Raw genomic sequence first — 17,894 nt, 5'->3', positions numbered from 1 at the left:
AAAAGGGAGACCTCACCACTAATGAAGGGGAAATTAAGGCAATCATTAAGAACTATTTCACCCAATTATATGGCAACAAATATAACAATTTAGGAGATATGGATGAATATTTACAAAAATATACATTGCCTAGATTAACAGCAGAAGAAATAGAATACCTAAATAATCCCATATCAGAAAAAGAAATTGAACAAACCATCAAAGAACTCCCTAAGAAAAAATCACCAGGACTTCATGGATCCACAAGTGAATTCTATCAGACATTCAAAGAGCAACTAATCCCAATACTATACAAATTATTTGTTATGATAAGCAAAGAAGGAGTCCTTCCAAATTCCTTTCATGACACAAATATGGTACTGATCCCAAAGCCAGGTAGACCAAAAACAGAGAAAGAAAACTATAGACCAATCTCCCTAATGAACATAGATGCAAAAATCTTAAATAGAATATTAGCAAAGAGACTCCAGCAAGTAAATAAGAAGATCATCCACCATGATCAGGTGGGATTTATACCAGGAATGCAAGGATGGTTCAACATTAGGAAAACCATCCAAATCATTGACCATATCAACAGTCTAACCAACAAAAATCACATGATTATCTCAATAGATGCTGAAAAAGCCTTTGACAAAATACAGCATCCATTCCTATTGAAAACATTGAAAAGTATAGGAATAGAAGGACCCTTCCTAAAAATAATAAACAATATATACCTAAAACCATCAACAAGCATTATAAGAAATGGGGATAAATTAGAAGCCTTCCCAAAAAGATCAGGAGTAAAACAAGGATGCTCATTATCACCTCTATTATTCAACATAGTACCAGAAACACTAGCAATAGCAATTAGAGGAGAAAAAGAAATTGAAGGTATCAAAATAGGCAAGGAGGAGACTAAGCTATCACTCTTTGCAGATGATATGATGGTATACTTAAAAAATCCTAGAGAATCAACTAAGAAGCTTGTAGAAATAATCAACAACTTTAGCAAAGTTGCAGGATACAAAATAATTGCACATAAATCATCAGCATTTCTATATATTTCCAACACATTAGAGCAGCAAGAGGTAGAAAGAGAAACACCATTTAAAATCACCCTAGACAATATAAAATACTTGGGAATCTATCTAACAAAACAAACACAGCAATTATAGGAAAACAACTACAAAACACTTTCCAAACAAATAAAACTGGATCTCAACAATTGGAAAGCCATTAATTGTTCATGGGTAGGATGAGCTAACATAATAAAAATGAACATTCTACCCAAATTAATTTACCTATTTATCGCCATACCTATCAAGCTACCAAAAAACTTACTTATTGAATTAGAAATAACTATAACAAATTTCATTTGGAATAACAAAAGATCAAGAATTTCAAGGGAAATAATGAAAAAAAAATGTGAAGGAAGGGGGCCTAGCAGTACCAGATATTAAACTATACTATAAAGCAGCAGTCATCAAAACAATATGGTACTGGCTAAGAGACAGAGAGGAGGATCAGTGGAATAGACTTGGGGTTATTGATTTCCGCAAGACAGTGTATGATAAACCCAAAGAACCCAACTTTTGGGACATGAATCCACTATTTGACAAAAACTGCTGGGAAATTTGGAAAACAATATGGGAGAGATTAGGTCTAGATCAACATCTTACACCTACACCAAGATAAATGCAGAATGGGTGAATGACCTGAATATAAAGAGGAAAACTATAAATAAGCTAAGTGAACACAAAATAGTATACATATCAGATCTCTGGGAAAGGAAAGATTTTAAAACCAAGTAAGAGTTAGAGAAAATTACAAAATGTAAATTAAATGATTTTGATTATATCAAGCTAAAAAGCTTTTGTACAAACAAAAACAATGTAGTCAAAATCAGAAGGGAAACAACAAATTGGGAAAAAATCTTTATAACAAAAAACTCTGACAGGGGTCTAATCACTCAAATATACAAGGAGTTAAACCAATTCTATAAAAAAATCAAGCTATTCCCAATTGATAAATGGGCAAGAGACATGAATAGGCAATTTTCAGATAAAGAAATCAAAAGTATCAATAAGCACATGAGAAAGTGCTCTAAATCTCTAATAATTAGAGAAATGCAAATCAAAACAACTCTGAGGTATCACCTCACACCTAGCAGATTGGCTAAAATGAAAGAAGGGGAGAGTAATGAATGCTGGAGTGTATGTGGCCAAACTAGGACAATTATGCATTGCTGGTGGAGTTGTGAACTGATCCAACCATTCTGGCTGGCAATTTGGATATATGCTCAAAGGGCTATAAAAGATTGCCTGCCCTTTGATCCAGCCATACCATTGTTGGGTTTGTACCCCAAAGAGATCATAGATAAACAGACTTGTACAAAAATATTTATAGCTGTACTTTTTGTGGTGGCAAAGAACTGGAAAAGGAGGGTTTGCCCTTCAATTGGGGAATGGCTGAACAAATTGTGGTATATGTGGGTGATGGAATACTATTGTGCTAAAAGGAATAATAAACTGGAGGAGTTCCAGGTGAACTGGAAAGACCTCCAAGAACTGATGCAGAGTGAAAGGAGCAGAGCCAGAAGAACACTGTACACAGAGACAGATATACTGTGGTAAAATCGAATGTAATGGACTTCTGTACCAGCAGCAATGCAATGACACAATGAGCTATGAGGGATTTGTGGTAAAAAACGCTACCCACATTCAGAGGAAGGACTGCAGGAGAAGAAACATAGAAGATAATCAATTGCTTGAATGCATGGGCTGAGGCGGACATGATTGGGGATGTGGACTTGAAACGACCACACCAATGCAACTAACAACAATATGGAAATAGGCCCTAAACAAGGACACATGTTACAACCAGTGGAAATGTGCATCAGCCATGGGTGGGGAGATTGCAGGGGGTGAAGGGGAAAGTAGGGGTAGGAAGCATGTAAACAGGTTAAAATGAATATTAATAAATGTTTAAAAAAATTTAAAAAAAGACTAAAAAAAGATGTGAACAGGCAGTCTTCAGAAAAAGAAATCAAAACTATGTAGAGTCAAATGAAAAAATACATCACTACAGATTAGAGAAATGCAAATTAAAACAACAGTTCAAATTAAAACATACCTCTTGGTATGTTAGATAAGCTAATTAGCTAATTAACGAATTAAGTTGACTAATGATAGAAAAGGAAAATGACAAATGCTGGAAGGAATGTGGAAAAATTGGGACACTAATGCACTGTTGGTGGAGTTGTGAATACATCCAAACATTCTGGGGGGCAATTTGTACCTACACCCAAAGGATATAAATTTGTGCATACCTTTTGAACCAAAAATACCATTAGTACGTCTGTATTTCAAATAGATTTTTAAAAAATAAAAGGAAAGGCACCTATATGTACAAAAAATTTTATAGTAGCTCTTTTGGTGCTGGCAAAGAATTGGAAATTGAGGATGTGCTATAAGAAATGATGAGCAGGATACATTCAGAAAAACCTGAAGACATATGAACCCATGCAGAATGAATTGAAAGGAACCAGAAGAACACTGTACACTCTAGCAATGTTATGAGGATGACCAAATGCAAGAGATTTAGCTACTCTAATCAAGACAATGGAGCCTGAATCCAGACTGAAACATACTTAAAAATAACTTTATTTTATTGCTTTATTTTGTTTGCATTTTATTTTGCGCTTTGGAGAATATATAAATGTGTTTTGTATGACTTCACATTTATAATCAATATCAAATTGTCTTCTCAAGGAGAAGAGAGAGTTAAGGAGGAAAAGAATTTGGAATTTAAACTTTTTCAATGATAAAATTTTTTTACATGTTATTTGGAAATATTTGATGAAATAAATAAAACTAACTTAAAAAAAAAACAATCAACAAACTAATCAGTGGAGCAAGAACAAAGTGGTAACAGATGGGAAAAACCCAGCCTGCATGATGGACCCATGTCCTTTGTGGATAATCAGCCAGGTTTGTATGGGCAATAGTCCTGTCTTGAAATAGTATTAAGTCATTGTGTTTAGGAGTTGCTGTTTATGAAAACCTGTTCTCCCAGATGAGACATAATGAATCAGTTCAAAATGATCTCATTCATTATCAGATAAAGTTTCTTTAATAATGCCATTTTGTATGTAAATTTCACACAATAAACAGATCGATTATGAAAATCTGAACTAAGAGAGATATAAAAAGGTAGAATATTTTTGCTTATTTCCTATGCCTGCACTTGAATTTTACTTTCAAAAATAAGATATATTTTTGTATCTTTTCAAAATTTTAAGGCTTCACTTATCTAAAGAAAAGCAATTACTTTCTGCTGAAAAGCAAGAGCATTTTCCAACCCACCATTATCAGCTGTGTACTCCTTTCCTCTCCTTTCCTCTCCTCCCCTCCTCTCTTCTTCCTTCCTTTCATCTTGTCTCTCTTCTCTTCTTCTCCCTTCTCCTATCTTTTAAAAATTTTCTCTCTTTTAAACAATACAGCATTTTTAAAAGCCTTTGGTTGGACACTCTGTTGTGTACAGGTCTTATCTGATTTGCTTTTCAGTCACACAATTAAATTTAGTGTAATGTATTAGCTTTGGAATGCCATAAAATTCACCTTGTTTTAGGAAGGGAAGATGTGAGCATATATGAACTATGCTATCTTTTGATATAGTGTTGCTTTAGTTCCTTATTGGCTCTTCTAATAGGAGGAAAGCCACTGGCATCATGTTTTGGACTTGGCATTTTATATAGAATTCTACTTGTTGGCCACACTTGGGTGATTATTTACCTAAAGAACAATGCCTGCAGCCTAACACCTCTTGCTGTGAGCTCACATGTTAAAATGAGCCAGACATGGTCACCATTTGAATGGAAGGAGTCCAGAAAAAATACAGCAAGTTGCCATAAATTGTCTTAGTGATTTATTGGTAAGACTGTTCTCTCAGTCTGTAATGAATCAGTGCCCCAGCGTGGTGTCAGAGAGCACTATTCAGCCAAAGGTTCTTGTCTATTAGATTACACCATTTAGGCCTTTAAAAAATCAAAACTACTGGGTACTTAATTTTGAGATCCTGAATAAATGGCAGGCAATAATTAGATTATGCATCTTAACTTGTTGACTTCATTAACTATGAATTAACCTTTAGGTTAAAAATTATCATATCTCTTACAAACAATTAAGGATTATTCTTTTAGTACTCTTCTAAACATGAGTTGTACTGGTCATTATTATATTATTGTAACTGGTAGTTACTAAAATAATTGTTGCTAAGATTTTGACAGCCTTAAAAATATTAATAATTTTCAGAGGTTTCAATGTATTAAAGATTTTATTCTATCATTAGCGTGGTCTAGTTTTATACACACATTTCCTCTTAAGGTACACATGAAGGAGTTAGAATGCAACCTGACCAGAGACTAGTAACCAAATATGAAAACTATAGTGAAACTAAAATATTAGAAGGAAATTGAGCTAGGGCTTGTTCTCAGGAATGATTTGTTCAGTTGTATATTATTGGAATCATTTGGCTGGTTATGTTAATCAGTCAGTCTTTTGTTTTGAAATGCAATGCCAATAATCAAATAAGTTTAGTAAAATTCCCCACGTTGACAGAGAACAACTAAAAATGGTTCTATATTTTCCTATTTAGCATCCCAGTGAAAGTCATATTTTGCCTTTCTAATTAAATATTTCCTTATGTTTAAATCATTCAATATCCTAAAACAAAACAAATAAAGACACATTTTTACACTTTAAGTTATAATGATTTACAAGAAATTTCTTTGAACTATTTTCTTTGTCGAATCTCTGAAGTGACTGACTATATAGTTATGCTACATAGGAATTATATATAAAAGCAGAAAAACATAGTGTATTGATGAACTTAGAATCAAGAAGGTTCATATCTCACCTCTGATGCATACCAGCTCTATCATGTAACTTCTCATAATCCCAAGCAATTCAGTGCCCTGAATATAACTGTCTTTTTATTTCAAAATTCTTGTCATATCCAATAAATATTCATATAATTTTATAGCTGAAAGACTAGTGAAGTGGGCTGACCATACAAACTGTTAGCAGAGAGAAAAAGGAAAACAATTATATACACACCTCTCTCCACCCACACACAGGTTGATATACAGAACTATAGAAAGTATGGTGTGTCTATTGAAAAGCACTTACACCTGAAAACATCATCTCCAAACACAGGAGGTAAATTTGACTTAATCTCAAATGAGTTTAGATCTTGAACATTTTGATTCGTCATAAGTGTCTTAGCGACAAAGGGAAATGGAAAGGATACCTCAGTGGAACAGGGTTAAGAAAAAACAACACCATTCATTTTCTAATTCTTTCAACAAGTCTATTACGAGTGCCTACTATGTGTTTCTCTGTTTCCCACACAAATTTCTTCCAACTTTTAGTTGTCATTGGGTAAATCTTTCCAGCTGGATAGAAGGGATGCTAGAAGGATTAGTGCTTCTTTTTAATGTAAGTATTATCAAGCCCTTGATAGTAGAACTATATGCTATATGCTTTTTAGAATTACTGCAAAATGCAAAATAATGATAAGTATTTGATGGTTCATGGTAAGTATTTGATGACTACTTATTGAGTATTTGTTTAATGTCAGGGCCATGATTACTGACTCAAGAAAGTCTTTAGCTCCACCTATGGTAGTAGTCTTCTTAAATTTGTTAGATTGAATTCTGAGCTTTTTGTATACCTTGCATCCTGTTGGTTACAAAATAAGGATTTGTGAAAATGCTTGTATTGGGAAAATTGGATTCTATGACTTATTTTACTTCTGTTCTGTTCCACTTCTCCATAAAACAACTACACTCCTCTCATTTTCCCTGTAATTTTTGATTGTCCTTGATCTGAGGAGTCAGCATTGGGACAGGTAGTTTATGCTGCCTGCAAACATAAGGGTCTTCACTGAAGGGATGAGGCTTTAGTCATTTTGTTATGAGACTATAAAAAAAGCAAATTGTTTATTATTGGTGTTATTATTCAATTACTAAAATGCACATTTTTTAAAAAGTCCTATTCATGGAGTTGAAAATGAACTTTAAGCCTCAGAATCCATGTGTTTTTTCCTACTCTCAAAACTACAGAATATCATTTATAAATTTAAGGTATTATCTTATGTAGTTTTTAATGATTTATAAAGGGGTAAAGATTTCCTTGAATTTAATGCTATTTGTCCTAGTTATTCTATCTAATTTATCTAAATGAAGAGATGAGTGATACTAGAGAATTTTAGCTGATTAATGAACTTATTAAACATATATTAGCAGGAAGTGTAGGAATTTATCATTCAGACTAATTCTTGTGCATCATGTTAATTAGATGACTATGAATGTAAGATGTTTAAAATGACTATATGATACTTGCTTTATTTATCCAGGTAATTTGGCTTTATTTGCACATTTACTAACAAGAAAATAGCTTTAATTAGAAAATATATTTCCACAACTTTCTCTAATGAACACTGACTGATCCAGATGAAGGGTTAAAGCAAATTCCATTGTTTGCATCATGGGGCCCTACTTTTCATGCTTCCAGTCAGTTCACAAAAATTCAAATTTTGGACCCTTTTCATCCACATATATTGCTATGGAAAAATATGTAGGAGTTCCCTCTTGTACCCATCATTTAAAAACAGTCAAATGAACTCTAGGCAAACATCTGTATTAATGAAGGAGAGCTCACTAGCAAATGTTAGAAGTTAGCTAAAATTCAAGCATCTTTGAGAAGATTCTAGGCACCCCAAAGCTACTGAACCACAGAGAATAATCTGTAAGGGCTGGTGGAATGGGTGGAGCAAATTACAACTAACTTTCAGTATGAGATGTACTGAGTACCACTTTTCCTTTTAAATACAGTAAACTGGAGTACATATGTCTTTTGCTAATTTTTAATCTAGGACTCACTTTGACTCTTCTATCCCTAGAAATGCATTAGGGAATATAAAGTAATTTTGGTATTAACCTTAAAGAAGCATAATTAGAAAAGTAAATCATCTGCAAGAGAAAAAACATAAAGCACTCAATAATCAAATATAAATACCTAAAGTGTTATCCACTGATTTGGATTATCCACCTTGCCACTCCCCTCCATTAGTGAGAATAAACTGGAGTTGACTCTATTTGTTTATCTACTAAAGATAGAAGTAGTTATTAAATAATGTTAGGTCCTTTAGTTCAAAGAATATTTTTCATTTCTTTTCCAACAAACTCTTCCATAAGGCTTAGTATTATAGTCTTGTTGATTTCTATTATGTTGGGTTTTTAACTTTTTAACTCAGTTATTAACAGTGATGATGCATGGTAGGAAAATCTCTAATGCCTACGAATTAAATAGAAGCTTAAGGAGATCTTCATAGCTTCAAAGATGACTCTTTTTGTTTTGTTTCCCTACTGCAGCAGCCATCTACTCTGGGTTATGCAAGACATATCATTAAGACGAAAGGTCTGGGGCTCCAGGGACTCAACAAAGGGCTCACAGCAACTTTAGGACGACATGGAATTTTCAACATGGTTTATTTCGGATTCTACTTCAATGTTAAAAACATAATTCCTGTGAATAAGGTAACTATATAATAAAATGAAATGTAAAAAAAAAAATCACTTCCCCAATATATTTGACATGTCACTCCCTTTTTTACTTATTTAAATTAAAAAGAGTATTTACTATAGGAAAAAAGTGCCTGGGGGCAACTAGGTGGTTCAGTGGATTGAGAGCCAGGTCTAGAGACTGGAGGTCCTGAGTTCATATATTCAGGTATTTCTGGTTGTGTGAAAGTCACTTTACCCCCATTGCCTAACCCTCTAGCCTAGTCCAGTGATGGCAAAGCTTTTAGAAACTGAGTACCCAAACTGCAACTCCCACACCACATGTGAGCCCCCCATCATACCCTAGACAGGGGAGAGAGGAAGCACTTCCATTGGGCTGTTGGGCAGAGGGGCAGGTGAAGTGAGAAATGTCCTCAGGTGCATGGAGAGGGGGAAAGGGAAACGCTCCCTCTGGCATGTTCCTGCATGTGTACCATAGTTTTGCAAACAAGGGCCTAGACCTTACCACTCTTCTGCCTTGGAACCAATATACTGTATTGATTCTAAGACAGAAGGCAAGGGTTTTTTTTAAGATACTAAATTACTTCTTGTCTTGTATAAGATTATCATACCCATGCTACATACATGATTCTCTTCTTCCTCCCTCACTTCTTTTGGTTCATAAACATATATGAAATTCTGCATAATTTTCTACCTCACAGATATTGCTATCTTTATGTAAATTGTGAATTTCCTATTTTAAATAAAATTTGAACTTGTGAAGGAAATTCTCACCTGGTGAGTTTAATCTTCACAACACTTTAACACTTACAAGCTATGTAACTTTGGAAAAATTAATTTCAATTCTCTGAACCTCTACTTTTCTCATTTGTAAAATGAGACAATAATACTTCACTATTTCATAGGTTTATTGTATAGAAAGAACTTTATATACCTTAAAAACATAAATATCTTAAGTATATGTAAAAATTAATTTACATTAATAATTTTTACTACTTAATAATCAACTACTTCGATCACAGAATTTCAGGGCAAGAATTGTTTATAAGTAGCTTCATCTTCTACAAAAAGAAAACCAGCACATAGTAGGCACTATATAAATACCTAAAATTAATTTTGGCATCATTATCACCATCCCACAGCTACTACCAGAAACCCCTATCCCTCCTGTAGCCAAACAGAGAAGCTAAAGCACCAAAGTGAATTTGAATACTTTTACAGATAGCTTCTCATAGATAGTCAATATCTGAAATTGGTTTGTTTGATTTGTATTTCTGACTCTTTAAAATTAATGTTCATAGGATTTAGAATTGGAAGAGACTTACTTGACTTAGACATGCCATAGTTCAACCCTTTCATTTAACAGATGGGAAAATTAAGGTACTGAGAGGTAAAATGAGTTGCCCAAGGTCCCACAGATGATAGAGCCTAAATTTAAACCTCTAGATTAAATTTAAACCTCAGGGGTTTTGTATAACCAGGTGGAAAGAAGTCATTCTAGCAGGTACAATATTGGAACTAACCTGCCTGATCCTTAAGAACAACCAGGGCATAATCTTTTGTTCTGATACTATTGTACCTGTCAACCAGCAATATTAAAGGGGTGCTCATATACACAATATATATGTGTGTGTAGAGAGAGATGTCTGTCTATACATATCTATTTATACACACACACACACACACACACACACACACACACACACACACACACACATACATATATATATACCTATCTGTCTATATATCTATCCTAATATCCTTCCTGGAGATAGAAACCGGAAGGACCAAGTGCCTATCCAGAGCCCTTCTGGGGTGGGAATCTATGGTTTTTTTGGAGAAGAGTTGGCCAAATTACAGATATCTTTCCATGTTATCTCCAATATAGTTGGATAATCTATGTGACTATATTTTTTGTATGTGATTGATACATATCTTACATCTATTTACACACACACAGTAACTTTATGAGTTTCTTTAGGTTTAATTGTCATCTTTACGATGATGACGACCAGATCAACCCTAGTTTTCTCTCCAGCTCTTTGTCTCCTTAAGTTCTCTCTCTCCCTCCCTCTTTCTGTTCTGTGTCTCTGTATTTGTATCTGTCTGTCTCTCCATTTCACCAAATGCCTATTAGACACTCCCTATGTTTTATAGGCATCTCAAAATGAATATGCTCAAGACAAATTTATCTTTCTCCACAAAACCATACTTCTTCCAAAAGTTACTATTTCTATTGAGAACAGAAACTTTCTAGTAGCCCAGGTTCACATTTTTTCTATTATTTTCTATTTCTCACTATCATTTATCCCACATATCCAACGAGTTTCAAAATCTTATAATTTTGTTCTCTAAATTTATTTACCTCTCTGTTTCTCTTCATGCAAATAGCATGAGTTCAGTCCTTTATCAGTTTTTTCTTGGAGTATTTTCAATAGCAACTTAATTTGTCTTCTTGTATTAAATCTCAATCCACTGAGCTACCCAGCTGCCCCTCATTCACATTTTTTGCTGTGATTTATCTAGATCTGACAGAGGAAAGTTGAGGTCTCCATCTATTTCTTCCTTAAGCTCCAATAGTTTCCCCTTTAAAAATCTGGATGCTATCCCATTTGGTGCATATATGTTGAGTACTGATATTTATTCATTGTCTATACCAGGGATTGGCAACGTATGGCTCTTGAGCCATATCTGGCTCTTTTGAGGGCCAGATATGACTCTTTCTGCAGGAGCCATAAAGTCAACCACAGCACAGTAACTAACAATTTACGGATGACATCATGCGTCACGTGGTATGTCACGTGATCCTTTTGGTACCGCGACTATCTTTTAAGATAGAAGGCTCCCTCATTGATATTGCCTCGTGAGATGAATCCTGGTCTTAGTTCGGCTTGGTAGGTGTGCTGTGTGTTCCTCCTTCTGCCCTCCTTTTACTCTTTCCACACCTGTTACTGACATCTTGGGGTTCTGTATAGTGATTGATCACTTTTGTCTACATTTTCTACCCCTCTGCCTCTGATTTACATGGCTTTATCTCAGTGCATTCATGGGGTCTGCACTCCCTATTTGTGGGATTGTTATTGTTTTTAACTTTTCTACCTGCTCTTAAAGGGGAACTATAGTCAGATTACATCTTTACATATGCTTCATTAGTGAGAAGCATTTCTCCCCAGTAGTTGTTTCATTTGATACAGAATGATTGAGTAGGCAGCACTGATAAACACCTGTACCAGGAAATGTGTGTGATGTGTCCTGGCCAGTTTTCCATGAAAAGGTACCCTCCTCCCCCACTACTTACTAATGCCTGCACACAAGTCATGTTATTTTCTGTAATCTCCTGATCTCCTACTTAATTTATGTGGCCAAATGGCTTAACCAGCAGGCCGGCAGCTTTTTCTTCTCCTGTTGCCTGACTTGAGAGAGGGAGAGGAAAAAGTATTCTTCCCTGAATTTTTCTCTCTTTATTTCAGCAATTTTCTTAGTGTAAAGAAGTTTTATATGTATGTGTGCAGTTATATCAGTACTATAGTGCCCTGTTAAGTCTTGTTTTTTATTAATAATCAGAATAATTTTGATTAATAATCAGCAAAATCATGCAGCACCAGAAGTCACATTAATGTACTTTATTCATCATTGGTTAGCACATAATAACGCTATTAAAATAGTTCAGAGACTTATTGTACTTTAAAAGTGTTGTTCTTACATAAAATGCACATATTTACTTGTATTCAGTGTAAAACATATTGTACGGCTCTCACGAAATTACATTTTAAAAAATGTGGCATTTATGGCTCTCACAGCCAAAAAAGTTGCAGACCCCTGGTCTATACTGTCTTTTTATCAGGATGTAATTACCTTCCTTATCTTTTTTAATCAGATCTATTTTTACTTTGGCTTTGTCAGATATCACAATTGTAACTCCTGCCTTCTTTTTCTCAATTGTTGCCCAATAAATTTTGCTCCAACCTCTTAACTTTACCCTGTGTGTGTCTACCTGCCTCATGTGTGTTTCTTGTAGACAACATATGGTAGGATTTTAGTTTTTAATCCACTCTGTTATTTGCTTCCATTTTATGGATGAGTTCATCCTATTCATATTCAGAGTTATGATTATTGTGTATTCCCCATCATTTTGATTTCCTCTTTTAATCTTGCCCTTTCTTCTTTCACTATTTCCTTCCACACCAGTGTTTTGCTTTTAATCAGCCCCCCATTTTCCCCAGCCTTATTTTAATTTCCTTCCTATCCCTTCCCTTCTTATTACCTCCTATTTTTCTTTTGGATCTTTTAGCCATTCCCCCCCCAAATTTTCCCCCCCTTTTAATGCTTCCCATCCCCACTCTACCCCCAATAGGGTAAGATAGAATTCTATATCCCAGTGAATCTGGCTGTTCTTCCCTCTCAGAACAGATTCCACTGAGAGTAAAGTTTAACTATTACCTGTCACCATTCTTTCCCTTCCCTTCTTATAATAGTATCCTCCCACCCCCACCCCAAAGCTCCTCTTTATGTGGTATGATTTACCCTATTTTGCCTCTTCCTTCACATTTCTCTTAGTACAATCTTTTCCCCCCTTTTCTTTACTTATCATCCTAAATATATCAATGTCACAATCTCTGTCTATGTATATTCTTCTATATATTATGATAATGAAAACAATTTTTAAGAGTTTTTTTTTATCCTGGGATTCCATTCTAGGAGCATAGGGCCACAACCAGTAGGCAATGGGTCGCTCAGGGTCACCCAGCTGGGAAGTGTCTGAGCCCGGATTTGAACCTAGGACCTTTCGTCTCTAGGCCTGGCTCTCAATCCACTGAGCTAGCCCAGCTGCCCCTACTTTAGGTTGCAGTTTCTTTAGCAGATGTAGTTTTACAGGGTGGGGTTGCTAGCCCCACGCCCAACCCTCCTCCTTTTTCATCCGGGCTAGGGACCGTCCTTAGCCCAGGAGTGGTAAGGGTGGGCGATAGGGGTCAAGTGACTTGCCCAAGGTCACACAGCTGGAAGTGTCTGAGGCCGGACTTGAACCTAGGACCTCCAGTCTCTAGGCCTGGCTCTCAATCCACTGAACCACCCAGCTGCCCCTTTTTTAAGAGTTACAGCTAACATTTTTTATATGGAAAAATGTTTTTAAGAGTTACAGCTAACATTTTTCCATATAGGAATATTAATCAATTTGACCTTATTTAAGTCCTTAATTTTCCCCCCTTTTTCTTGTTTTCCTTTTCATGGTTCTCTTGAATTTTGTATTTGGACATCAAATTTTCCATTTAGTTCTGGTCTTTTCTCTAGGAATACTTGGAACTCTTCTGTTTTATTAAATACCCAGACTTTCCCCTGAAAGTATATAATCAATTTTGATGGGTAGGTGATTATTGGTTGTAGACCCAGTCTCTTACCTTCCTGAATATCATATTCCAAGCCTTGTGGTTCTGTAGTGTGGAAGCTGCCAAATCCTATGTAATCCTGACTCTTTGATATCTGAATTGTTTCTTTCTGTACTTACAGTATCTTTTCTTTGGCTTGGAAGCTCTTCAATTTGGCTAAAATATTCATGGGAGTTGTCTTTGGGGGATTTAATGTAGGGTTTGATCTGTGGATTCTTTCAATGTCTATTTTGCCTTCTTGTTCAAGAATATCAGGGCAGTTTTCTTGGATAACTTCTTGTAATATGATCTCTAGGCTTTTTTTTTGTTATGGCTTTCGATAATTATCAAATTGTCTCTCCTGGATCTGTTTTCCATGTCAGTTGTCTTTTCAATGAGATATTTCACATTTCCTTCTATTTTTTCATTCTTTTGATTTTGCTTTATCATTTCTTGCTGTCTACTTACCCAATTCTAGTCTTTAAAGACTGATTTTCAGCTATGATCTTTTGATTTTCTTTTTTGGTTTGGTCCAACCTGCTTTTCATTGCTTCTAGCAGGTCAATTCTGGTGTCCAATTTGCTTATTTCTTTATTTGATTTCTCTGACTCTTTTTCCATGTGGTCAGTTTTTTTAAATTATTTTCTTTTTGTATTACTTTCATTTCTTTTTCCCACTTTTCTTCCCATTTTTCTTCTATCTTTCTTACTTTGTTCTTGAACTAGTTTTTTAGTTCCTCCAGAGCTAATGAAAAATTTTCATTGGGGGGGGGTAGAGTTTGCATGTGTTTTTTGTTTCTCATTCTCTTCCATTGCTTTTGTATTTTATTCTTTTTTCTCCATAGAAATTTTCCAGGGTCAAGAGCATTTTTTGCTGTTGTTAACTCCTTTCCTTGCTGGAAGATTGGGATTCCCACATGTTGGTAGTCATTGTTATCTTGGTTTCTGTCTCACAGGATCAGAGTCCTGTCAGAGTCCTAAGTGAGGGCAGGTGAATCTGTGGTGGTTTATGTGTAGTGTGCTTCAGAGCATTTTGCCCTTGTGCTATCTTTTTCAGCTGCTGCTGCTATTGCTATTGATGCTGCTACTGGTGCTATTGATGCTGCTGCAGCTCTGAGCCCCACCTCCTATGACTGGTATTTTCAAGGGTGGGTCTGTAGTGTAGCAGGCTATCTTCCTCAACTGCTGCCACCACTTCTGTTGTGTGGGACCAAGCTCCCTGCTATTCCTCCAAGTCTCACTGCCCAGGTCTGACATAGCCATCAGGAGTGAGTTTATGGTGCTTTCAACTAGCCCTCAAGAATTTGGAGATTTCCCTAACCCTGGTTTTAACTCGTGTGATGAGTAGGGGTGGGGGGAGTAAGTCCCTTGTGCAGTTTTGCCCACTTATAACATGTTAATTTCCTCTCTCTGTCTATCTTTTACATTGTGTCCAAGAAGGAAAAGAACTCCTTTACTCATCCTGTTTTGACCTCTGTCCTTTTGAGATGCTTTCTAATAATTGGTTTGGAAGAAATTTCTGAGTGGCTCCACATTTTTCCTACTATTAAGCCACCATCTTGGCTCTACCTCACCTTCCCCATTTTACAGATGAAGTAACTGAGACAGACAACTTTAAACGATTTGTCATATGCACTTGGGCACATGGCTTGTAAGGGTGTATGGTGGGATGTGAATTCAGATCTTCTTTTCTTTAATTCCAGTGCCCTTGCCACTATGTCTTACATGTGAAATATAAGCTCCTGCATTTGGAATTTAAAGACCTTCACAATTTGTCCCCATCCTACTTTTCCAAGTTTATGGCACACTGTCCTTATAGGCAGCCAAGTAGCACAGTGTATTGTGTTGGAATTGCAGTAAAGAAAATTTGAGTTCAAATGCTGTCTGTACACAATACAAATTGTGTAATGTTGGCAAGTCACTTCACACAGGCTCAATTTCTTCTTCTACAAAATACTACTAGCACTTATCTCTGCAGATTGTTGTGAGAATCAAATGAGATAATGTGTAAAAACAATTTTAATACCTTCAAGTGCAATATACATGCTTATTACTCTCACAGTTGTATCTATTCACATACATTACATCTTGGTCAAACAGACCTTGTTAGTGTTTCTCAAAAATGGTTTTAAGTTTCCTTTCATTGGCTATGCCTCATATAAGAAATGTACTCCCTGCTCATCTTAGAACCCTTAGATTCCCTTGAAACTTAGCTAAAGTGCTATCTTCAACATGAATTCTTTCCTAATCTACTACATAGATGCCAATTCCTTACCTGCAAAATTAAAATTATCTCAGATATATATATATATATATTGTGTGTGTGTGTGTGCATCTTCACATTGTCTTCCCTAACTAGAATGTAAGTTCCTAAAGAGCAAAAACTGTTTGCTTTTGTCTATATTCCCAACACCTAGTGTATTTGGTAGGGACTTAATAATTGGTATTTAATTGTTTGTTTCTTGATTGATTGATTTACTGATACTGTGTTATACTAACAAGCTTAGAGTCCAAGTGTGATTTATTGCATAATTAGATTCATCCCCATCAAGCTAATTTTACCAAGTGTTTGTACCATTTAGAAGTATCAACTGATGTTTTTTTTCCTCTTCTTTGGAGGCTTAACAAAAACTCTCCCTCACTTTTATCCAGGATCTCAGAATTTCCACTTAGTTAACTAAGGGATTCCCATTCTTCCAAGTGAATTGACATTCCTTATAATTATGTAAAAACAATTTAAATCCCATTTTGCCTATGTCATTAGAAAGTAAAGTTCATCACAACAATTCTCCTCACCAAAAAATCCATAAAGCCCTTTCTAGGCTAGGTTCCCTCCATCTCAGAGGAAAAGGAATCAATTAAAGGGGGCTGAAACTGTGAAAATATAGTCTGCTGGAAAGAAGTATTTGCAAAAGACTGCAAGTTATCTTATATGTAGCTTTATCAATTACTTTGTACATATGAATAACTCATAGTTCTTAAAAAGAATGCATTAATAATGAGAAGTAATTATGTGAATCAATAGCTAATGAACTCGATCAACTTTTGGAATATTAAAGTCTCTAAAATGCGAAGAACTTCTGATGTCATTGGCTTGAGTAACTCCGTGTGGGAAATCCCACCACCACCAAATCAATGGATTATAATCCATCTATGATTTAGAAGAAATTTCTTTTTTTAATTTGAAATTTTTTATTTAATTAATTAATTTAGAATATTTTTCCATGGTTACATGATTCATGTTCTTTCCTTCCCCTCCTCCCACTCCCCTCTCATAGTCAACAAGCAATTCCACTGGGTTTACATGTATTATTGATCAAGACCTATTTCCATATTATTAATATTTGCTTTAGGGTGATCGCTTAGAGTCTACATCCCCATCAAACCATTTGATCAAACAGTTGTTTTTCTTCTGTGTTTCAACTTGCACAGTTTAGAAGAAAATTCTTAAAGAGTTGTTTGAGGCAGATAAAAGCTAAGTGACTTGCCAGGGACACAGAATTATTAACTGTCAGAGAAAGAATTATCACTCTCCTTTCTCAAACTCTATGACCAGCACTATGCAAACGTTTCTATTAATGTCATATGTGATTTTGTTTCCATTCTTTTGGCACCTTTCTTTGCTAGAGATATCTTATAATCATGCCATTCTTACAAGATTGTGTCACTTTCAGATTGGATTTCCTTAAGGTATTCTGCATTAGTCACTCTTCCTAATTTGATATTTTTAGATTTTAGCTATATTTATATATGTATACTCCATCTTGGGAACTAAATTGTTAGGGTCCATGTGGTTGTTCCTCCATAACTAATGACAAAAATAGTTTATCATAGAAACATTAACAGATATGTTCCATTTTATGTCTATTTATTGTTCCCTCCAAGTTCAATGTATGAATACTCTAGGGATTCTATGGCTAAGTTGTTTCTCATACCAAGCTTTCTATACACTTACTTTGGTTTCCA

At 35.2% G+C, this 17,894-nt stretch overlaps 1 protein-coding gene across 1 annotated transcript in view; it reads left to right on the top strand.

Moving 5' to 3' along the window:
• The window catches only part of SLC25A21 (solute carrier family 25 member 21), a 129,838-nt gene that overhangs the window by 55,499 nt on the left and 56,445 nt on the right, over window positions 1-17,894 (top strand). The window contains exon 5 of the mRNA XM_044659950.1: window positions 8,417-8,581. Coding sequence (XP_044515885.1) covers window positions 8,417-8,581 — 165 coding nt within the window. The remainder of the gene's footprint in view (window positions 1-8,416; window positions 8,582-17,894) is intronic.

This window comes from Gracilinanus agilis, chromosome 2, assembly GCF_016433145.1.
Source record: "Gracilinanus agilis isolate LMUSP501 chromosome 2, AgileGrace, whole genome shotgun sequence".
In the NCBI taxonomy this organism is placed as follows: Eukaryota; Metazoa; Chordata; class Mammalia; order Didelphimorphia; family Didelphidae; genus Gracilinanus; species Gracilinanus agilis.
The sequence above is the reverse complement of the archived record's forward strand: the minus strand, read 5'-3'. Positions and strand labels throughout refer to the sequence as shown.